Below are 24,472 nucleotides of genomic sequence, written 5' to 3' on the forward strand. Positions count from 1 at the left end.
CATAAATGTTTATTGTAGCTTCATTCACAATCACCAAATATTTAAAACAACCCAAATGAATAAATAAAACCATGATACACATATAATGCTACGCAAGCAATGATCTATTGATTTATGCAACAACATGGATGAATCTTAAATGCATTTTGCTCAGTGAAAGAAGCCAGACCCAAAAGGCTACATATTGTGGCAGTGTGAGGGAAATTCTGAAGTGAAGGAACTGCTGTAAGTAATTGTAGTAATGAATAAGTAACTATGCATCTGTCAAAACTCATACAACAGTACACCACAAAGAGTGGATTTTACTTTATATAAATTTTTTTAAATTGACCAAGAAGTAGGGGAGGGAGGGAGATGGAATGCAGAGTGTGACAAATGAAATAACTGTCTTACAAATGTATCACATATCTATACTGAAGAAGACAGGGATGGAGCTGTCCTTAGTAATTTTGGTAAACAGTCTTTTGGCTGGATATTGTAAGAGTAAAGACAGCCTATATCAACAGTCTTTTCTTGTTCTGAATGAAAAAGTCATTATTTATTACAAATATTTAGTTTACTGTTTATCAATTGTGTGATTGTCTCTAATAATGAACAACATTAAACAATCTTAAAATCTGAAAGGTTTTGTAAAAACTTTTTACTGGTGTTATTTTCGTCACTATGTGCCTTTTTTTTTCTTTTTGGACATAAGCTGGGCAGGATGAGCATGTAAAGGCTTCTTTAAAGTGTGAAAGTGGACAGATATTGCCTCCAGGATCCAGAACAACAGTCATTTACAAAGCTAAAGACAGAATGCACTGCAAATACAGCAGTTTTAGGGGTAGTTCTAGCAGGGAATAATTTATCTAATCAAACAGCTGATCTCCTACATATTCTACTGTATTCAGTCTTTTCAAGTTAATAAAATTTGAATATGCAAAAAGAGTAACAATTCTTTTTTGGCGGGTGGGGGGGATGGACTTTCGCTCCTCGTTGCCCAGGCTGCAGTGCAGTAGCGCCATCTTGGCTCACTGCAACCTCCGCCTCCGGGGTTCAAGTGATTCTCCTGTCTCAGCCTCCCGAGTAGGTGGGGCCACAGGCACCCGCCACCACGCCTGACTAATTTTTGTATTTTTTAGTAGAGACGGGGTTTCACCATGTTGGCCAGGCTGGTCTCAAACTCCTGACCTCAGGTGATCCCCCCGCCTCGGCCTCCCAAAGTGCTAGGATTACAGGCGTGAGCCACTGCACCCGGCCTGATTCTTTAATATGTTGCAAATCTCAAAATAAAAATCTCAGAAATCTAGGTGTGTGTGTGTGTGTTTTATTTATAAAACAGAATCTGAGACTAAGACTTAGTCTCAGATTAAAAAGACTTAAAAACAACAACAACGATAACAAAACACAACTTCTCCTGCACAACTAACTGTCCGTGCCAGCATTTCAGGGTCAAACATTTGATCTGAAATTTGGTATTCAGTTTGCTCCTGAGTCTCCAATTGTCCACTTAAAATCTTGATCCACTGACGCATAACTTGAAGGACTATGGTGAGAATTAGTGAGGCCTGACCTGTCTGGTATACAGTGACTCAATTTCAGGCTTTGAATCAATTAATCCTATCGGAATGCTACAAGTCAGAGTATCCTGGCAAGAAATTTACTACTGGCCATAATAATGAATAATGGCCCTACGTTTAAAGCCTAAGGTGGATCAGATGAGAAGTGGGTCACAAACCTAAAGAGATGATCTATATAATCTACTTGTTCTGGGACATCCATCACTTCAGGAGAAAATTTTTGTGTCTCAGTTATCAGTGTCATCAAGAGCAATGATTATTTTCCATATTGTAATCAGAGTAATCCTAACAAAGCACAAATATAATCATCTTTACCTTTCCCCTTTAACAGCTTATTGGGTTTTGTTTGTTTGTTTGTTTTTTTATCACAGCCTCCTTTATTCTGCCCTTTGCAGACACTAGTCATATTCCTTTGAGCCTTGGCACAAGCTGTTTTTTCTGCCTGTTGGCTCTTAAAACCCAGCATCACTAGCAAACTCCTAAATACTCCTGCTGCTTCCAGGAAGCCTGATCTCCAGAGTAGCTTGGTGCGCAGTAGAATACCTCCCCAATATAGGATCTCTGTACAAGGTTTTTCTCCTAATCCTTTACATTTCCTCCATTCATTTCCCTTGCTATTCCTAGAACCTGCCAGGCAAGGTCCTGCCCTAGGGTCTTTGGACTGGCTGTTTTCCTGGCCTGGAATACTCCTCCCCATGGCTAACTTCCCTGCCTCCTTCAAATCTTTGCTTAAATGTCACTTCCTCACTGACCTGACTACCCAATTTTAAATCACATCTGAACCCCTACCCACCCCCACCACGCACTCTCCTGATTTCCCTTACTCTGGTCTTTCTCCCACCATAATACTTAGGTCACCTTTGAACACATAAAATACTTTCCTATTTATCAATTGTATTGTTTATTATATTGTATTTATTGTTCTATTTCATAATTTAGAGCCCCCTAGAATATGACCTTAATGGTGCAAGTTTTTTTTTTTTTTTTTTTTTTTTTGGTCTGTCTTGGTCACTGTTGTATCTCAAAAGCCTAGAATAAAAAGAATATCTCCGAAATGAATGAGTTGCTTAAGGACCTATATACAAGACATTCAAGAAGAAAGAGAGAAAGCTCACACTTCCAGGATCTGACCAATATCTGTGAGTTAAAATGTGAATGCAGAAAGGATGTATGGGAAAAAAAAATAGCTGCTGTAAATTTAAGGTAGCAAATTAGGTGTCATCAACTAAGCTCAGCAGAAAAAGCAAATCCTACAGCTACATCGACCAATTATGAGCCTCTAATCACTGCCAGGACCTCACACACATTGTCCCAGTTAATTCTCACACAACACATAACAACTGCAGGATGAGGTTCTCACACCCATTTCACAGATGAGCAACCTAAGATTAGCCTGGAAGCTACAGGAGTGCACAGACCCTACCTGTTCCCATCTTGCCATCATACCACCAGCACCCAGCGATATGCTGGCGGGCAGTAGGTGTAGAATATATAGAAGCTGCATAAAATTAAAAAATATATATGCTCAGAGAGGTTAACAAACTTGCCCAAGACCACTTATCCAGTAAATAGTAAAATACAGGATTTGAACTCAGATCATTTTATTTAAAAACCAGTGCTCTTCCCACCACACCATATTTCTTCTAACTAAAGTTATAAAACATATACGGACTTACAAAAATGCAAGAGTCAGGCCAACGATCTACCACAGTCATTCCTCAGGGCATCTTAACATAACAGAGAAAAATATAAATTGATATTCCTAATTAGTGTCACCCCAATGATCAAGCAACAATCATGTTTCATTTGATCTCTTTAATATTGAGACAGGCAAGGTACATTCTAGAGAGAATTACAACAAAATAGATAAGTTTAAAGTTTAGCACCAAATGTTTAGCCTACAGACAATTCAAAAGTCATTTTCACAGAAATAGTACACAGACATTACAGTATGAGTAAATTCCTGCTTCTACTTAGCTGCTCACTTGGGCAGTGCCCTTTGGAGCACTGGCCTTTGAAATGCTAATTCACTGGCTGAACTACTGTTCACCTGCTCTTTAGCCTTAACAGGTCTGTGGCTTCACATCGGGTAGCCACAGCAGTCGCTAAGAGAAAAATGGAGCTCCAGCAACCAAGCTATTTAATTGCAAAAACCGCGATTACTTTTGCACCAACCTAATAACCTAATAACTTGATTCCAGAGGATGGATGAAACCAGCAGAAGAGAGGGGGAGCCTCTCTCCCCAGCCTTGGACTAGGAGGAGACACCTAAGGTCTGTAAACCTGGCATTGTTAGAACCGACAAGGAGAACCAAAGGATTTAAACGAATAATTCATCATCCCAAATTCACATTCACTAGAAGTACCTATATAATTGTGGTTAAAGTACTTCAAATGTGTCCTTCTGCTTCATGTTTTAGTGTAAGATACCAGGTAATAGAATCCATTCTCTAATTCACTTTATACAAACAGAATCAGCCCAAATGTTTGCTGCCGATTCTTTCTTACATTTCCTATTGTTAAGCACAGAAATGGCTGGAAACTGCTGGTATTGAGAAATTTTATTCATTTCAATTCTACAAATTTCTAGAGGCCCTACACAGAGATTGAAAACCTGTGGTCGCAGACGAGATCCATCCCAAAGACGTACTTCCTTTAGCCTCAATATTATTGTTACTTAACGATTTCTGATTCAAGCCAGTATGTAAAACATAGGGATGGTTCACATATAAACCTAGATTTTAAGCTTCGCTAGGAAAATCAAAGGATCCGGAGCATGCACTCCCAAATAGGAAGAAGAGAATGGGTGGTGGCTTCCCTCGTGAGATACAACACAAACTGACGAAACAGCTGAACTGGCCTACCTCGGTAATGAATTTTACTTTCCTGGTCACTGCGAGCATCTAACTGTGTCACCCCTGGCTGTATGGAAGGCCCAGTATTGGAATGTTGGGGGGTTGGAAGTGAGGCACAATCTGAGATGAATAAATAAACTTGTATGAGAATTGAAAATTTTAGGCTGGGCACTCTGGGAGGCTGAGGGGAGCAAATAGCTTAAGCCCAAGAGTTCAAGACCAGCCTAGACAACATGGCAAAACCCCTTGTCTACAAAAAAATACAAAAAATTAACCAGGCATGGTGGCATGTGCCTGTAATCCCAGCTACTGGGAAGGCTGATGTGCTTGAGCCCAGAAGGCAGGGGTTGCACCTGTACCCCATCCTGGATGACAGAGTGTGTCCCTGTCTCAAAAAAGAATGAAAGAAAGAAAATTTAGACAAATACATCTAAAAGTAACATATGAAAACTATGATACCTGCTAGGAGACACAAAAACCATATCAATGTGCATTAGGTGTGTTGGGGGGAGAAGCAGGGATGGAAGAGAAATACACAAAGTGTATCCTCCCCAACCTACTTCTCATCCTCTCTGGCTATCCCTTCTATGACTCATCAAGCACTTATAAAGTCAACTCATCATGACATCCTGCAAATTCCACCTCTTGAATAAGTTCTGTATAGGGTCCTTTGGTATCCCATATTCAAAAATATAGTTCAGATCCTCAGGACGCTCATTCTATTTGACTTCACAGCAGTCTCCTAACTGGTCTTCCACCCTCCAACACATCCTCCACAGAGCTGCCAGTGACCTATTGAAAATCCAAGTCAGGCCACAACACTTCCCAGTTTAAAACTTTCACTGGCTTCCCTAGTAATTTGTAATACTCAGCCTCACTTGAGAATAAACTGAGGGGCATTTTTAAAATTACCTATGCTTGATCCTTACCTTCGCATGTTTTTATTAAATTAGTTGGTGTGGGGCCTACATGTCTACATTCTATTCCAAGTGGTTCTGATGTTTTATCAAGTTGAGAATCACCGTTTTACCAGGCAAGTTCCAAGATCATTAGCTTTGCCTTAATGCCCTCCACAATTTCTCTGTCTCTGGCACACCTATGAACATTCCCTGTAAATTCCAATAAGGAACCTGCTCCTGGTAGCATCCTGTGTATGTATCTACTTCCTGCCCTGAATTCCCTTTATTATAAGTATCTTTTTATTATATTTACCACTAGTCTGACAGCAGTGACTTGGGTCCATCTTCCTTATACCTCAAATGCCTGCAACGTAGTGAGCACTAAATAAGAGTGGATGAAGACGGCAGAAAAAGGTGGACCTGGAAGAGGAGGTGAGACCTGAAAGGCAAAGCTGTGAAGTGAGAAAGGGAGAAGGGGAGAATGCTTGTAAAGCTGGAAAATCAGAAAGCACTTTTTGGGCTAGCAAAATGTTGGTGATCATAATTTGTCAAAGCTTTCTTCAGGCTAGAAAAAGCAATCTAGTGGCCTGAGTAAATACACCAAAGGGATTTAAGCCAATTATTCCCTGCCCAATAGGGGTGTTAGATTAATTTGTTAAAATACAAGCTCTCTAGAGAAAATAGATCTCAGAATGCCAGTATTTGTTTTATTATAGTTAACATACTACCCCTCCTGTTTCCCTCTCACTCCAAATCAGAACAATTGAAATGAAAAAGAAGTATGTGCTGTTCAGTTGCTAAACAGTCTTTTTATACCCCTTTTCTGATGTAGTTTGGATTATTTCAGAAATAGTAGTTCTCCACAGTAGTTTCTGCTGCTTACATCAAATGAGTCATGTTGTGGGGCTCTCACTCTTTCCCCCTGAGAGTTTACACCATAGTTGAATAGACTTAGCTATTAGTCATTTTCCTTCACATTAAGCCAAGAGTTTTGTTTAATCTAATTAGTCCACCTTCTCTATACAATTCTAAACAACCTCAGTCCTTACAAGAATACAGGTACGCCCTTCCTACATCTGCAGAAACGTGTGCCTCCTATTTACTGCCAGGACAAGCTGACCACAGTTCGTTCTTAAATTTTCCCATGTGAGCCAGGGATTCCAATTCCAAACCTTCTCCTTCCCACCTCCTACAAAAGCTTTTCACTTTGCTGGCACGATGGAGCGTAGCGTTATTTCCGAGCATTTGCTGCTGGATCAATGGTGTTTTCTCATTAGTTTTATTTTGCTTTTGATTTATAAGCACCAAAATGGTACAGAGTATATCTATACCAGAAGTACCTATAATGTGATCAAATTCACCGTGACTTTTGTGCTTTTATTTGCCTTTATGAAGCCAGTCTCAGGCTTTGAGACCCACGATTACAAACTGTTTCTTCACAGACCCCTTACAACTTTCCCAGCAAACGTAACACCTTCCAGCACTTTTTTCTTCTTTTTTAAGAGGTTCATAGCTCCAAATGTCAGGCACGCCGTGCAATGAAAACTATCCCTCAGCTGATAAATTATTCATTTTTCAGGAGTTTGCAATTTGAAATGGCACTAACAGCTGAATACCTGAAGCACCCCCAAAAGACATAAAGAGCAATAACATGCAAAGCTTTTTCTGCATAAATTTTAAAGGTTAAGCGCCATTAGACATCTATGTTTATCAAGATATCTACTCCTTGAACTTATTTCATCTGCTCCCAATAAACATTACCAACAAGGCAAAGTGATAAAGGAGGCTAATCAAACTAATCTCTTCCCTTTAACTAACATCATCAGGTTAAACAAGGTCCTCTGCTGATATTCTCCACTTTCTCCTGTCTGATGAGGAGTTGTATGTGAGTAAGGTCAAAAGCAGGGGTGGCCAAACTAGGACTCTTGAACAATCTGACCCACTGCACGTATTTTTAAATAAAGTTGTATTAGAATACTGTTTTACCCATTTATTTTGTATTGGCTGTGGCTACTTTCTTGTTACAGTGGCAGAGTTGAATAGCTATGATAGAAACCCACAAAGCCAACAATATTTACCATATAGCCCTTCACAGAAAACATGTGCTGACCTCTGGTCAAAAGGGATGCAAAATGTATAAGGCTTTTAAAATGTTAGCCCCAAGTAGGGCTTTAGCTAATGTATATCAATGTGTTCACTTACTCTGAAAAAAAAAAAAAAAAAAAAAAAAAAACAGAAAAAGAAAAAGCTTGCATTTAAAAGTGTGTTATCTAGAACACCATCTGTGTTACAGTTCCAGAGGAAACTGCAGGTCTAAGATTGTTCCTCAAGCTGGTAGATGCTTCATTTTGATAACAATAATCACCATGTGTTTCAGTTATTTATTGCTGTGTTATAAACCCCTTCAAAAATGGCTTAAGGCAAAGATTTCTTTGCGCATGATTCTTCCCTCCAGGCCTCAGCTAGAAGATTTTAAACTCCACCTCCCACGTGGTCACTCATATGGCTTACAGTCATGAAGAAGAGGCTGGACTCTGGCTGGAATGCCGAGATGGCTTGGCTCATATATCTGGCTCCTCACCTGGGACAGCTGCAACAGGTGTGGGCTGGCTGAGTATTTCTCTCTCTCTGCGGGGTCCCTTCAGCAGGGTGAGCATCTTGCTATGATGACTCAATATGTCAGAGAGTGAAAGTAGAAGCTTCCAGGCTGCTGAAGGGCCAGGCCCAGAGCTGGTGTACTATCACTTCTGCACCCTCCTATTACTGACCAAAGCCAGTCAGGGGACGAACCTACATTCAAGGAGTGGAGAAACGGACTGCACCTTGATGAGTGGAACTGTAAAATATTTTGGCCATGATTTCCAAGTTACCACACCACGATGATGAGTAAAGTGACAACATGATCACAATGACAAAATCTTGAAAGCAGACCTTACTGCTGACAATTTATAATCAAATTGACAAGAACAAGAAAGCCTAATGAAAAAATGGAAATCATTTTATAGTGAAACACTAGCCACACAGAAATCAAAATTTTCCAAATTGATGTTTTTTTTTAATTGAAATTAGAAGCCATTCTAAAAGCCATTCAGTGCTTCTCAATTCTTACACAGTGTGTAAGTTGTGACTATGACATAACTTTCCTCCATGACTCTAGGGCCTCAAGATGACTATCAATGAGGGGCGTAGTAACTACAATGAACCTGGATAACTCTGGGCCTGATGCCCAATGGCACCTCTTGGGCCCTCTGGCTCCTGTGCATTTTGAGCTCTCTCGCCGGCTCTTTTCAGCTGTTCTGCCCCTTCTCTGGACAGGGAATCATGAGTGTGTGTTTTAGGTCCTTCCCCATCACCTATTCACCTTCTTGCTCTAGGCAGGTCATCTACTCTGACCCTTGGATTTTTTTTTTTTCATCTGAGAAGTGAGGAGGATAAAAATTATGTTGCCTACTCTTAGAATATTCAGGAACAAATGAGATTAAGAAGATAAAGTGTTTAAACTGGCTGGGTGTGGTGGCTCACACCTGTTATCCCAACACTTTGGGAAGCCAAGGCAGGGGGATCACCTGAGGTCGGGAGTTCGAGACTAGCCTGCCCAACATGGCAAAACCCCATCCCTACTAATAATACCAAAATTAGCCAGGCATGGTGGCACACGCCTGTAATCCTAGCTACTCGAGAGGCTGAGGCACAAGAATCGCTTGAACCTGGGAGTCAGAGGTTGCAGTGAGCCGAGATCGCGCCACTGCACTCCAGTCTGGATGACTGAGACTCCGTTTCAAAAAAAAAGAAAGATAAAGTATTTAAATCATTACTCAAGTATTCAAGTGAAAGGTATCACAATCACTGTGGTAAGATAAAATTAATTTTATTGATAAAAAATAAAATATTAACAAAATTAATATACCATAAAATAGTTTATAATAATGGCTAATGTTTATTTAGCATTTACTATGTGCAAGGCAGAGTACTAAACACCTTACATTGGTTAACCTGCTTTTGTCTTTACAGCAATCCTATAATTATCATCTAATACTCCAGACAACAAAAACTGAGACATAAAGTGATAAGGCCATCTGCTTCTGGTTTTACAAATATTACACAGAACTACGATTTCTCTTTCCCAATTTACACAGCTGTTTTCAAGAGCTTTTGAAAGGTCTATCGTATTTCTAACAAAATTTCTCCCTTCCAAACCCCATATTAATTAGAAGGGCAGTATCTATCTCTCCTAACCTCTGCTCCAACCTTCTGTTCCAAAGCTTTCACAAGCAACATCAGTGGTTCTCAACTGGGTGATTTTGCCCCCAGGTGACAGTTCTCAATGTTGAGAGACCACTGGGCTGTCACAACCGGACTGTAAGCTGTTTCCTGGGTAGAATTCCTTGATAAGAAAAATCATCTCAATAGGTCAAAAATGTTAAATAGCTGATTTCTCCATACATTAAGTATTACTGTGTGTGTGTGTGTGTGTGCACACACGTGTGTGTGTGTGTGTGTGTGTGTACAGAGAGACAGAATGGAATGAAAACTGAACCTTACAGGACTTCACATTCAGGATCTCATTTAAACATCATAGGAACCTGTGAGAGCTATGAGCATTGCCAAAGGGTCAGAATTCTCCTACCTATTCTCAAGTCTCCTCCCAGGAGAATTGAGAAAATTGCTCCTGGTAGGCAAGGGAGCCATTATTTAAGGCAAATCTGGTTACTAACACCATGTACTATTTTAGAGAAAACATTTAAGTTATGGTTTAATAATCATTTCATGTATTACCTTACATTCCCATTGGTCTTAAAATAAATCCAAACATGTTAAATCATATAAACAATAAAGGGGTTTTTCTTCTTAAATGGAAGAAGTTTACCAGGAAATATTTTATTAGAAAGCTTTAATCTATATAGGGACTCCAACCTACAAATCACTTAGGAATCCCATTGCTGTAATGTTGACAAAATGGAAGCATATAGGGAAAAGCCCTATTGAAGTTCCTTTCTTCCCTGCAATTCTATGTTGACCATCACCCTCCAACAACAGCCTTACTTTACAAATGTACCCTCCTTCACTATCTGCAGCTATGGATATTGATGAAGGAAAGTGTAGGCTTAATTACATGGTTTCCAATGTAAAACTATCATCTGCCTTAAAAGAAAAATAAAACTGGCCAGAGACAACAAGCTAAAAGCAGACATTTGTGCTTTTATTTACCAAAGTCTTTGGTGTTCCAAGTCTACATCAGCTGGTGCAAAGAAAATTTCAGTTAAGCTGTTTAGACAGTGAGTTTATAACTTGATCAGGAGGTTGTACCAAACCTTCAATGCACTATTTGTGGAAAAATATATACACGTTTTGTCCTAGTAGAGAACAGTAGTATCCAATTCAAGTTTAATAAATAGATGTCCCAATAATATATGTTTCCCTACATACTCTCTTAATACCTAGCCCAGCAATCCAAACTCTTCATACGACCTCCAGGGCCCCATGATGTGTCTCCTGGACCTTATTTTGTCCTTTGAACACACAAGGCTCCTCCTTGCACTAAGGTCTTTACACTCATTCCCCCATCTGCCTGGATGCTCTGAACTCCACTTTTTCATAGCTGGACCCTTCCCATTCTTCGGCTCAAGTGTTTTATCTCACTCAGTAACACCTTCCTTGACATATGACAAACGAAAGCAAGACCTATCCTCTCCCTTCATATTCTCTTTTACTCTCATATTACATCATGCTGTTTTACGATCTTTGCAGCATTTATCACTCTCCAAAGTCACACCGTTCAGTGACTTGTTGCCCATAGCCATGTCTTGCTGCACTGCTCCTTTCTCCACAACATCCCAACTAGAATCTAAATTCTTTGGTAACAGGAATCTGGCTTATTGGAGGCACACTGTAGTCATGTGCTAAACGAAAAGGGTTATTACTTTTAAATGAAATGTTATTGAAATTTGTTGTAAAAGATAAATATAGATATTAGAGGAGTTTTTATCAACCTAAAATCACTGCAGATTAAAGGTTTAAATGACTTTTTTTAGTGACAAACAATGGCATTTTATTTTTCTCTCACTCCGTTATAAGCATCTTAAAAAGGTTTAAGTGTATGTTTCTCTAAATTTATCTTAACACACAAAAAAAAAAAACTAAGAAAGAAAACATACTTGGTTTAGTAGATTTGTTATACTTTCTGTACTTTCAGCTTAAAAGGAATAGATTGTGTGCTATTTTTTAAACTGATGATATAAGTACTTAGCATATCTTAAAGCCAGATTTAATAACTGTAGTTATTGTAAATAACTGCCACAGTACTATGTTGATTTTTGCAAACCTATTGCAAATTGTACAGTGGATTTAAAACTTTTGTGAGAGAACAAAGCTAAATTGTAATGTCTTTTGTAGTAAGGCACTGAACTTCATTGTTTTAAACTGATTCTGGATTCCACATTTTTAACAGATATTAACAAAAAGGTAAGTTTAAATAAAACTATCTGAACTTCACGATTAAAAAGTGAAATTACAAGACTGAGTGAAGATACATTTGGGGGGAATTTTTAAAATGCCATGTTAAAAACAAAGGATTACTTATAAGGTACTGAATACACTTTAGGTCCCTTCTTAACGTGGTTTTCTCCTTCACTCTAAATTTTAACAATCTGTTGGTGGTTCAAGTGTTAGAATAATGCTTCTTCACAAAAGTCAATCTTAAAAAATGTTTAAGTGTCAAGCAGTCTGGCCTCCTTAAACCTCTATCACCCTGGTCCCTTATACCACATCTACTCCGTAACTTCCAAATAGCCTCTTAACAGATCTCAAGGCCACTCTGGCTGGCCTCCCTCCAAAGAATTTTTCCACCATACTGCCTCATTGCTCTCTTAAAAATGTAAATGTCTTCCTATAGCAGCTTAAAAATAAGTCAGTGATTCCTGCAGTTCATAGAATAAAAACCAAGATTTTGAACAAGGTTTATGAAGCCTTGTCTTAGCCAGTCTCCACCACTTAGCCAGGTGCATTTATTTTTATCATGTCTCTAATCCCAGCACTTTGGGAGGCCAAGGTGAGTGGAGAGCTTGAGTCCAGGATTCTGAGACCAGCCTGGGCAACATGAGGAAACCCCATCTCTAAAAAAAATACAAAAATTAGGCGGACATGATGGCATATGCCAGTAATCCCAGCTACTAGTGATGCTGAAGTGGGAGGATCACCCGAGCCCAGGAGGCAGAGGCTGCAGTGAGCCGAGATCGCATCACTGCACTCCAGCCTGGATAACAGAGTGAGACCCTGTCTCCAAAATAAATAATAATAATAGCTAAAAATAAGTGCATGTAAAAACTGGTAAAATCCAAATAACACATGTAGTTAACAGTACCGTGCAAATGTTAACTTCCTGGTTTTGATAATGTACTGTGATTATGTAATATATTAATATTAGGAAAAATGAACGAAAGCTACATGGAAAATTCCTGTATGATTGTTGTAATGTCTTTTAAGTGTAAAATTATTTCAAAATAGAAAATAAATCACTCCCCCAGGAAAGCTGTGGATTACTTTTCAAAACAGATGAGCCATTTGGCTGCTTATTTTCTTCCCTTAAATACTTCTTACTGTTAGAAAATGTAAATTTTAAAAATTAATGTCAAATATTTGGCTATGCCACTAGAGTTTAAGCTTTTTAGGGGCAGGGATCATATCGCTTTCAATCCACATTTTATCCTCAGTAGTTAACTCAATGTTTGGCACAGGAAATGTGTCCAATAAACATTTATTAATGGGACTATGAAAGACATGAATGAGCCAATCTGTCAATGTCCCTTGAAATCATAAATGTATATAAATATACGTATTTACATTTTAAAAAGATTCTGCTCAAATTGTGAAGTTAATGGGATAATATATGCCAACAGAGATCTAAACAAAGATGCTTCTAATTTGGAAATGACACAAACTAATGAGAAAAAAAGGCATAATAGCAACTAATAACATTTAGTGAATATTTAATCCTATTATTCAAAATGCTTTACAAACAGTTATTTCCTTAGTCCTTGTGATAACTATATCAAGTGTGTGCTATATTTATCTTCATTGTACAGATGAAAGACACACAGAGATTTGTACCCTGCCCGTGGCCGGAGTAATTATACAGCAGAGGCAGGACTTGAACACAAGCACTTTGCTCCAGGGTCCACATTCTTTATGCATTACTTCCTGCCTGGAGACAAAGTCTGAGAAGATTGCTTGAGAGCATCCTAAACACTAGCTACGAATTCTGAAGACAGATTACAGGATTGTGTAGGCCCACACTGTTTAAAATTTTTATATTCCCACCACTTCACACAGAGCTTTCCACATAGCAGACACAGACACACACACATACAGACACACACACACACACACACACACACACCAGTTCAGCGAAGAAATAAGTGAAACTAAGGCAAACTGAAGAAAAAAGAAAATATTAAATTTTAGGTTAAAGAATTAGTTCTAAATTGGCATCTCCATCCAATCACAGGACCTTTCTCTTTAATTCTTCACTTCAAGACAGAGGCTGGCTTGGAGTTTCTGAATTAACAAGAAACACAGAAACACATCTACGTAGGCAGGAGGGGATGGGGATCCCAACCAAGTCAAGGTTACTTGAAATGGATCAGGTACAGCCGGGTGTGGTGGCTCACAACTATAATCCCAGCACTTTGGGAAGCCGAGGCTGGCAGATCACTTGAGCTCAGGAGTTCGAGACCAGTGTGGGCAAGATGGTAAAACCATCTCTACAAAAAAATACAAAAATTAGCCAAGAAGGCCAGGCATGGTGGCTCACGCCTATAATTCCAGCACTTTGGGAGGCTGAGGTGGCTGGATCACCTGAAGTCAGGAGTTCGAGACTGGCCTGGCCAACATGGAGAAACTTGGTCTCTACTAAAAAAAAAAAAATATATATATATATATATATATACATACATATATATATACATATATATATACACATACATATATATATACATATATATATACACATACATATATATATACATATATATATACACATATATACATATATATATATATACATACATATATGTATACATATATATATATATACATATATAAACTAGCCAGGTGTGGTGGTGGGCACCTGTAATCCCAGCTACTCAGGAGGCTAAGGCAGGAGAATTGCTTGAACCCAGGAGATGGAGGTTGCAGTGAGCCGACATGGTGCCACTGCACCCCAGCCTCGGTGACAGAGTGAGACTCCATCTCAAAAAAAAAAAAGATTAACCAAGCATGGTGGCACGTGCCTACAGTCCCAGCTACTAGGGAGGCTGAGGTGAGAGGATGACTGGAGCCCAGGAAGTGGAGGTTGCAGTGAGCAGAGATTGTGCCACTGCACTACTCCAGCCTGGGCAGCAGAGCCAGACCCTGTCTCAAAAAACAAAGGGAAAAGAAGATGAAGTAGATCAGGTACATAGTAATGGAATGAGAGGAAAATTAAAGAAGTTAAGAATGTTAAGGGAAAAAAAGCAGGAGATCACACAACAGTAGAATCAAATACCACCAGACTATTACAAATAATAAGAATTGGTTCACAAATACTTTTGATAATTGTTCCATCCTTACAGTTTAGGGCCTATTCCCAAATAGAGATAACAAACAGGTCATACTTTGGAATTGTTTAAAAAAGCAAGTCCTACTACACTCAATAAAAAATGCTTTGAAGTGGACACATGTGTTGATTTTGTGACAGATTCTTAATCTTAGTAGGTAGCTACAGCTCTGCTGGGAGCAATTAATTCAAAAAGCCACAGAAACTCCACAATGAGGCTAAAGGATCAGTAAAATAGCTGGAATACTTTCCTTGCTTCAGACAGCTGGATGCTGCTAATTTAGCTACTTTAAAGGGAGGGGAGGAAGGAAGAGGGAGTAATTTTGCCACACCTCTATTAATTTAGAGAGAAGAGAAACAATGAAGGCTGATAAACATGGTTACGTGTTTATCATGTAAACATACAGGTTACTTTCAGGTTGCATATACTTCAGGGACTGTAACCAAACAACTAGGGTAAGCAGAAATTGCTTTTTGTTTTGGTTTAGGTGGTTTTTGTTTGTTTGTTTGTTTGTTTTGAGACAGAGTCTCTCTCTGTCACAGGGCTGCAGTGCAGTGATGTCATCCTGGGTCACTATGGCCTTAAACTGGGCTCAAGCAATCCTCCCTCTTCAACCTCCCAGGTAGCTAGGACTACAGGTATGTGCCACCACAACTGGCTATTTTTTTTCCTTGTTTTAACAGCTTTAGTGAGATATAATTCAAATACCATACAGTTTTCCCATTTAAAGTACACAATTCAATGGTATTTAGTATATTATGTTTATACTCAGTATCATCACTCTAATCTAACTTAAGAACATTTTTGGGGCCGGGCGCAGTGGCTCCTGCCTGTAATCTCAGCACTTTGGGAGGTCGAGGCGGGTGGATCACCTGAGGTCCGGAGTTCGAGACCAGCCTGACCAATACGGAGAAACCCTGTCTCTACTAAAAATACAAAACAATTAGCCAGGTGTGGTGGGGCATGCCTGTAATCCCAGCTACCAAAGAGGCTGACGCAGGAGAATCACTTGAACCCAGGAGGCAGAGGTTGCGGTGAGCCAAGATCGTGCCATTGCACTCCAGCCTGAGTAACAAGACCGAAACTCCATCTCAAAAAAAAAAAATTTAAAAAAAAAAGAACATTTTCATCATCCCAAGCAATTTATCTTTTAAAGGATACTTAAATGATTGAGATAACACTCATAAAACAAAAACAAAAAGACATTTTTATTTTACTTTCTAAACATTTTCATGCAGATGAGGTCTTGCTATGTTGTCCAGGCTGATCTTGAACTCCTGTCCTCAAATGATCCTCCTGCCTCAGCCTCCCAATGTGCTGGAATTACAGGCGTGAGCCACCACACATGGCAAAAACCAAAATCTTTTTAATAAGATATGTTTCTGGTGTAAACTGACTCTGCCTACTGAAATGTATGCATTTTAATAATATAAGAAAGTTATCCTTTCCATTCCTAATTTTTTTGGGAAGATCTCACCAATTTCTGCAAGATGCAATCATTTGCCCTGCTTTCAACACCATCATTTTCCTATTCCTTTAAAAAAATGTTTTTGGTTGGCACAGTGGCTCACACCTGTAATACCAGCACTTTAGGAGGCTGAGGCGAGTGGATGATTTGAGGTTCGAAGTTCGAGACCAGCCTGGCCAACATGGTGAAACCCCGTATTTATTAAAAACACAAAAATTAGCAGGGCATGGTGGCAGGGGCCTGTAATCCCAGCTACTTGGGAGGCTGAGGCAAGAGGATTGCTGGAACCCCAGAGGTGGAGGTTACAGTGAGTCAAGATCATGCCACTGCACTCCAGCCTGGGCAACAGAGTGAGACTGTCTCAAAAAAACTAAAAAACATATTTTTTTCCTGCAAGTTAATTCCTGGTCATATCAATGGCCACTCACTCTCTTTCTCACCAAGCTCACCCCCCACCTTCAGCTTTCTGAAGAGGCACTGTATTGCTGTGTTTACCTACAGTAAATTTCTATAGTTCCTTCCTGTGAGCTGCTCAATAAAATGTATGTAAGAGGCAACCGTACAAACAGAGGAAACAGCCTCTACTATCCATTCTACCCAAGCCAAATTAATTTTAAATGTGTAATTCTAAGAAGCTTTTTTTAAACCACTTTAGACTAAAGCAGATACGCTTTATATTTCCCCTCTTGATCTTCAATTTAACGCCCGGAAGCAAGGGTTTATAAGAACTCCTACATATAGGACTTTGCAGAGAAGCAAGCTGGAAGACTTTAACTCGCTACAAGAAAACCTGGCTTATCCACCACCTAAATTTTGATAATCTCTAGGTCAAATTAAAAAAAAAAAAAAATTAGCACAGTGCTTCACACGTGCTCAATAAAAATGTTTGCAAAAAAAAAGTTTGCTAAATCTCGTTGAATAATGATATAATAACAGCTAACATTCATGAAACACCTACCTTGTGTTATCTGCTGATCTATGAGTTTTATTTTAACTCAGCAAATCCTCACAAAACCCAGGAGTATTATATCATGACCATCACCGTCATCCACATTTTAAAAATAGGAAAACTGAAGCAAAGAGCAAGACTGATCAAAATGACAAAGATATGGGAAACTGAGGCTAAGAGCATGATTTACCAAATCACAGCCAGACTTCAAAACCAGACTATGGCTTCAGAGCTCACATTCTTAACCATTAATCTATGTTGCCCATCAGGAAATACTTAAGGTAGCAAATGATTATCTTAAAACACAGATGTCAGTCTATGCTCTAATGTCAAAGAAATAAAGAAACTCCATGGGCTACAGTGATACAAGACCAAAGGGGTTTGAGGAGGGACTCGCTGCTTCCATAAAAGACAGAAATACTGCGAGTATAGGCCGGGTGTGGTGGCTCACTCCTGTAATCCCAGCACTTTGGGAGGCCGAGATGGGCGGATCACGAGGTCAGGAGATCAAGACCATCCTCACTAACACGGTGAAACCCCATCTCTACTAAATATACAGAAAATTAGCTGGGTGTGGTGGCGGGTGCCTGTAGTCCCAGCTACTCGGGAGGCTGAGGCAGGAGAACGGCATGAACCCAGGAGGCGGGGCTTGCAGTGAGCCGAGATCGCGCCACTGCACTCCAGCCTGGGCGATTGAACGAGACTCTGTCTCAAAAAAAAAAAAAAAGAAAGAAAGAAAGAAATATTGCAAGTATATAGCGACTACAGCAAGGCTCTTTAACAATAAGGAAGGAGAATGAGGAACTATTCACAATCTGAAGTGGAAAAATGACAAAGAAACAACAAGTAAATGGATGAACTAAACCATTTGAGGAATTAAATTATGAAGAGTGTGTCTCTACAATTTAAATAAAGTTCTATTTCTGAGATCGGGTAAACATTCAGGTTTAATTATAATGACCACAGCGTAAACTCAGGTCTAGAATGTAACAGTATGCTACAAGTGATTTCGTTAGAGTGAAAACTGGTCTGACAAAGAAGATGCTAACAGTAGGTTCTTGGTCTGCATTTAGTTTTTCTTTTTTAAAGACTGGTAAACAGCAAACGAAATTTATGTATGAAATACAACTAACAGAAGCTATTATGAAAACTCATCCAGAAGAAAAACATTCACCTGAGGATTACATTACTATAATCTACATGAATCTTTAATTTGCGTGCATCTCACAGCCGAATGGTTCTCGGAGCACTACGTAAACCACAAAACTGGTTGGCCAGCCCTGAAGAAGAGCTTACTCATGCTGCTCGAACAGAAGTCGCATATGCCTTTCCCTGAGATCACAGCTCTACTGTCCAGACATGCATTCAAGAAACAACAAGCAAAATCACCCGGGCCATTCAAGACACCGGAATGAAAAGAAATGAGATACAAACACACGTCTAGCTTTTTAAAATAATAGTGGATATATAGGGCATTTTAAACTGGCAATGGCAAAGACTGTAATTTTCTGCTGAGGGATATTATCACAATTTTCCAACCTAGGTTTGAACCAAGGCTCATAAGAGCCCTCCTCCTTAATGCAACATCATGCCCAGTACTTTGCTATGACATTCTATACAGCAGATTATAACCCTGGCTCTCAGGCTTTGGGGAGTTAATCATTTCAAAAGACAGTGAGTTGGACACATTAAATTAACATGGCAAACTAGAGTGGCTTCCTTCCATTCCCACCCGCATATAGTCTTCTTTTTCAAAGGAGGACAAGCATTTGAAAAAATTACTTCAGAGTTCTAAAATAGCTCTGACAAGCTACTATTAATAACTCTTGATCCTTTGGATCAATACAAAACACAGTTAGGTAAAAGAGAAAATAAAGAAGGCTAGATGTGCTAATGAAGGCATAAGGAAACAAATCAGTGACCCAGGCAATAAAAGCCTGAAAAATATTACCTTTATATGATAGCGAATAAATCAAATTTTTCTTCAGTGTTACTTATAACTTTATTTTTATTTCAATGTTTGAAGAAAAGGTAATGACAGTATTTGATAAGTTATAATCTGGATCCTATTTTACCAATTGTTTTTAAACATTTTTAGTGACTAAAATGTTATCTCCAACTCTACCATGTGCTTTCACAAACCACAAATATCTTCTGGTAGATTGCAAATGGATGTTCCTTCTTCTTTTAAAATGGACCTTAAAAGATACGGTTAAATTTTCCTCTTTCGTCAATAACTTTCAGAATACACATGCTATTCAAGAGTGCCAAATGAATCTGTGAAAAGGAAAATATACTACATGGAGGCTGATTAGACACGGACAAAGCTAATCAAAACTGATTTGGCCAAGTTGAAGCCTGTTTCCTCTTTTGAGCTATAATGGGAAGGGTGAGAGGGAGTAGATTCTTTTTCAAGTGACATCTTAAGGTTGAAAGCTGATATCAGAAAACATATAGCATGATAAATATCTTCACTACAAATTGCTAACAAGGGCCTTTGTGATTTCTTTTGTAAGACTACACAGCATAAGAAGTGTGATGAAGAAGAAAGAGGAAGACGGAGAAAACCAGTAAGATGACGGTTATCTGCAGAAAAGACTGTTTTTTCAAACATAATTTTAAAAGTCCTCCTTTCTAAACTCCACATCTGTCTGCCACTTTTCACCAGAGAATTAAGCAAAGGCATCACTGCTCAGTAGAGGAACATTTTTACTTATCTGGAAAGATAACTTCATGGACACACAATAATTATATCTAGTAACTTTAAGAAAACCTCTAGCTGTGATCTGACATTAAAGTGGGCTCCCAGGGTCTAAATGGGCTTTTGCCAAAAATTAACAATGGTGAAACAACTTACTTTTGCACTCTAGCCAAACAAAAATAATAAAACCATAGTCTCAATTTCTCTTTAATAAACTGAATTTAGATTTCACCTTTAAAATAAGCTTCGACATAAATGGCTTTAAAATAACAAGAACATCTTACATTTGGGTCTTTTCCCAGTTAATTATTTGCTGGCATTAGACTCAAAATTCCTTGGCTTCACCTGAAGTTGACACTCCCAAGTGCTAATTAGGAAACTATATACATTATTAACCAGAGAATGTTGTGCTTAAAACGTGCATGTTACATATGTATCTTATTATTAATGTTATTCTTTTCATTTCTCAAAATACCTCTTTAGAAAATAGAGCTCCTATTTCAGTGAAGCAATTGGTGGCTCGTGAGGGAATTCTTGTCAAAATGCAATTAATAGAAAGGGGCCAAGATGACACAGGATCCTTGTCTGGGAAACATCCTTAACATGAATCAAATTTAATCTCACTGAAATAGTCAGTGGAGAGAAACATTAATAACTGCAGATGTTACACATTTTACTCATACTAGGTGATTCCCAAAGAAAATGGCCAACTCATTTATGAACTAAACCACTACCAAGGAACCACACATGTCAGGGAGTACAAGGCCGAGACATGCCTTTCTCTAGTACTACCTCTTCCAAAAAGCCACAGGACAGATGGGAAAATAAATGCATGTAAACAAGGTAGACCTAATGATTTCCTAATTGGGAAGGAGATATGATCTTCTCATTAATTGTCAAGCTAATTGACCACAATAGCAGTTTCATAAACTGAGTCCAGTAATCCAAACTTTGGTGTCTCTAGTCCACAGAATTCTCCTCATACTTCCAGACCCTTCATCCAGCCACAAAGTTGTCAGTTCTGCTTGATTTGTTTGAATACTGTACTCGACGACAGCTGTCGGAAACGGTACATTAGAACAGCTGCTATGACAGCTACAAGGGGCTTGGAAGTTTAATTAGGCTCATTGTGACATTGTGCATTTTTCTAAACACCGAACAATCCACAAAAATAAAGAAATTTTGAGTGGGTCTGAACAATGTTTACTTATTGGCACCACCAACTGGTTAACCTCAGTTTGAGTTATATGCTTGGTCTCATAATATCTTTGCTACCAGGCTGATAAGAGGTATAAAAAAATAAATAAACAGGAGGAGCAGTTAGATGCACAAGAAAAGGGGCATTAAAAGGGAGAGGAAATGGTGAGGAAGTCACGTCAATAATCTCTTTCAAAGGCTGGCTGGTAGCCAAGGAGGATCCCAGTGTCTCAGGATTTACTTCCAAAGGAAATGTATTCAGAAGCCCTGAGCCTGGTGCCAACTGCAAACAAAACCACTCATTATGGTCACAGCCCCCTAGAGAAGGGGAGAATGGCTTACTCTCAGCATCCGTGCGGAGGAAGAAAGTGACGAGCAGCAGCAGCAGCCTGGCTACGTGCACCATCCTGCAGCTTGGCAGCAGCGTGCGCGAGCAGCTTGGAATCACTGCCTCCGGAGCCGCAGCGAGTCTGTCCGATCTGAAATTTCAGCTGGAACACTTTCAGAGCCTGAAAGGGGGGAGGAAGAGAAAAGAAAAGGAAGAAAACACAAAGATGCTTAGATTTCTTACTCTTTCCCCCTGGTTCCATCACAATCACCAGGACAGACACAATCCATTGTAAATACACAATAAATTCTAACTGTCATGCTTTGTATTAGGAAGGAAATAACTCGGTTTTGTAAAATATAGGAGTCTTAGAATATCTGGGTTTGTGTTACGTGGGAACTCTCGCATTCCCAACTTTAGGCCCTCCTAAAGCCAACCACCTTGAATTTCATTCTTTGCTTATGCCACCTTTTGGGCAAAGCACCTGAGAAGGAACTGTCACTTCTTATGAAACATTACGTAAATACATCAGCGGAAAGAAGCACACCAGTGCTATGAGAAAGATTTAAGAGAAGTTCCTCCACGCAGGATAAAAGTCTATTACTGACACAATAATGGAAGCGGCTTTTTTGGCATCAGGTGAAACGACAGGGCTAATTCAACTTCTCCAGGTAAATAGCAGAGGTTAGAATTTTTTACAGTAGCATATTTGGCTTCTTCCCTGAAGACCCATCAATGTTCAAGTCTGGTTTGGCATCAATAAGTCAAAACAATAGTTAGCATGAGCCTCTTTTCATTTAACAGGATTTTTATACGCCTCCCGGGCAAGGGTTTAATTTCCTCAGTCTTCTCTATAAAATCAAAAAGCCACAAACTATTTTTAGAGCACCTACTGCGTGCAAGGCATCAAGAGTGACAGCACAAGGTGTCTCAAGGTAGAAAGATGAGTCAGGTTCTAGTATTTTTGTTTCCAGATTAGTAGGGAAAATAAAGCAGGTACACCAGATGACTAGTACAATTTAATAAGTGATTAGTGCCAGGAAGGAAAGCCAGATAATGCTGTAAAAGATAGGATCAAGATTGACATCATGGAAATAGTGTATCAAACTAGGCCTTGACGTTTAACCAGGATTTTAACAAGATGATGAAAAGGCATTCCAGGAATTCTATGCAAAGGCAGGGCAGTGGGAAAAGAACTTTGGAAAACCTGAGTTTCCTGGTTTGGTTGGAATAGGGCCTCGCAAAGGTCAGCATGCATCGGGCCCCCTGGAAGCCTTCTTAGAACAGGTGCGTGAGTACTACCATCAGAGTTCGTGGGTCAGTACGTCTGTGGTGGGGATCCAATAAGTCAATAATTTGCCTTTTTTTTTTTTTTTTTTTTTTTTTTGAGACAGTCTCACTCTGTCACCCAGGTTGTAGTGCAGTGGTACAATCACGGCTCACTGCAAACGCTGCTTCCCAGTTTCAAGTGGTTCTCCTGTCTCAGCCTCCCAAGTAGCTGAGATTACAGGTGCCCACCACCATTCCTGGGTAATTTTTGTACTTTTAGTACAGGCAAGGTTTCACCATGTTGGCCAAGCTGGTCTCAAACTCCTGGCCTCAAGTGATCTGCCTGCCTCAGCCTCCCAAAGTGCTAGGATTACAGGGATGAGCTACCACTCTTGGCCTACCAATGTGCTAGGATTACAGGCCTGGGTCACGTATTTGCATAAATTTGTATTTCTACATGTTCCTGGGTGATGCTGATGCTGCCAGTCCAGAGACCACACTTTGAGAACCTTCTGGTTGAAGTCATAGGAAACTATCTTCTATTAGGAAAACCAGAAGATGAAGCAAAAGAAAATGGTTCAGAGTCAGGCACGGGGGCTTACGCCTGTAATTCCAGCACTTTGGGAAGCCGAGGCAGGAGGATCACTTGAGGCCAAGACTAGCCTGGCCAACATGGTGAAACTCCACCTCTACTAAAAACACAAAACAATTAGCTGGGCATGGTGGCGCACACCTGTAATCCCAGCTACTCAGGACGCTGAGGCAGGAGAATCACTTGAACCCAGGAGACGGAGGTTTTGGTGAGCCAAGGTCCTGCCACTGTACTCCAGTCTGGGTGACAAGTGAGACTTCGTCTCAAAAAAAAAAAAACAAAAAAAGGTTCAGACATTAAAAAGAAAAAAAAAAATAGGTCACAGAGAGCCTTGGATGGCGATCTAAGTCAAATGGCCTTTATTCAGCAAACTACAAAAAGAGCTATTTAATGTTTTAGAGCAGAGGAACAACACGGAGCTAGGCTTTGGAAAGATTAACTGCCAACGGGATCAGGGATGATTTAGAGAATGCTATTAGGCCACAGCAAGAGTTCCAGGTGAGAAGTGACACAGGACTTAAGAGTAATGCTGGTCCTGGTGGGAATTAGGAAGGGAGGCAATGACTGGCTCCAAGCGATCATTTGAGGTATAATTATTCACGTGTTAAATAATTGTACCTATAGAACCCTCAATAAATCTAGCACAGCCTCTTATACAGAGTACACTCTTAATGAAAAATTAAAAAATAGAGATCACATCCTACTGCATCCTCTATCACTGCAGAAAAAATCTGAAAATGACTATCAGTATTCATTTGCACAATGAAACTGCATACCTTTAATTTTTAAAACTGAAATATTTGAAACATATACAAAATTTTTGACAGGAAATACTAGAGATATCCAGAAATAACCTAATCAACTTGTACTTTAAAAAGAATTATAATGCAGATACCACAGTATGTCTTTTCTGAAACTCAGTTTAAGCATGAGAACAAAAATTGTTTTAAAGATATTATCTTTTTTATTACTATTCATAAACGGTTTGAATGCAGGAAAGATAAAACTAAAAAGGAGAGGAATCACTCTACGATTCTATTAGATAGGCACCTTTTTTTTATT

General features: G+C 39.3%; 1 protein-coding gene across 37 annotated transcripts in view; it reads right to left on the reverse strand.

Annotated features, from left to right (window-relative positions):
- Positions 1–24,472, reverse strand: part of PTPRD (protein tyrosine phosphatase receptor type D) — a 2,318,035-nt gene that overhangs the window by 403,859 nt on the left and 1,889,704 nt on the right. For all 37 annotated transcript variants that reach the window (XM_030814138.1, XM_030813761.1, XM_030813755.1 and 34 more), the window contains one exon: positions 21,564–21,730. In XM_030814138.1, coding sequence (XP_030669998.1) covers positions 21,564–21,627 — 64 coding nt within the window. In that variant the 5' untranslated portion in view covers positions 21,628–21,730. The remainder of the gene's footprint in view (positions 1–21,563; positions 21,731–24,472) is intronic.

The sequence above is a fragment of the Nomascus leucogenys genome, chromosome 1a (genome assembly GCF_006542625.1).
Source record: "Nomascus leucogenys isolate Asia chromosome 1a, Asia_NLE_v1, whole genome shotgun sequence".
Taxonomy (NCBI): domain Eukaryota; kingdom Metazoa; phylum Chordata; class Mammalia; order Primates; family Hylobatidae; genus Nomascus; species Nomascus leucogenys.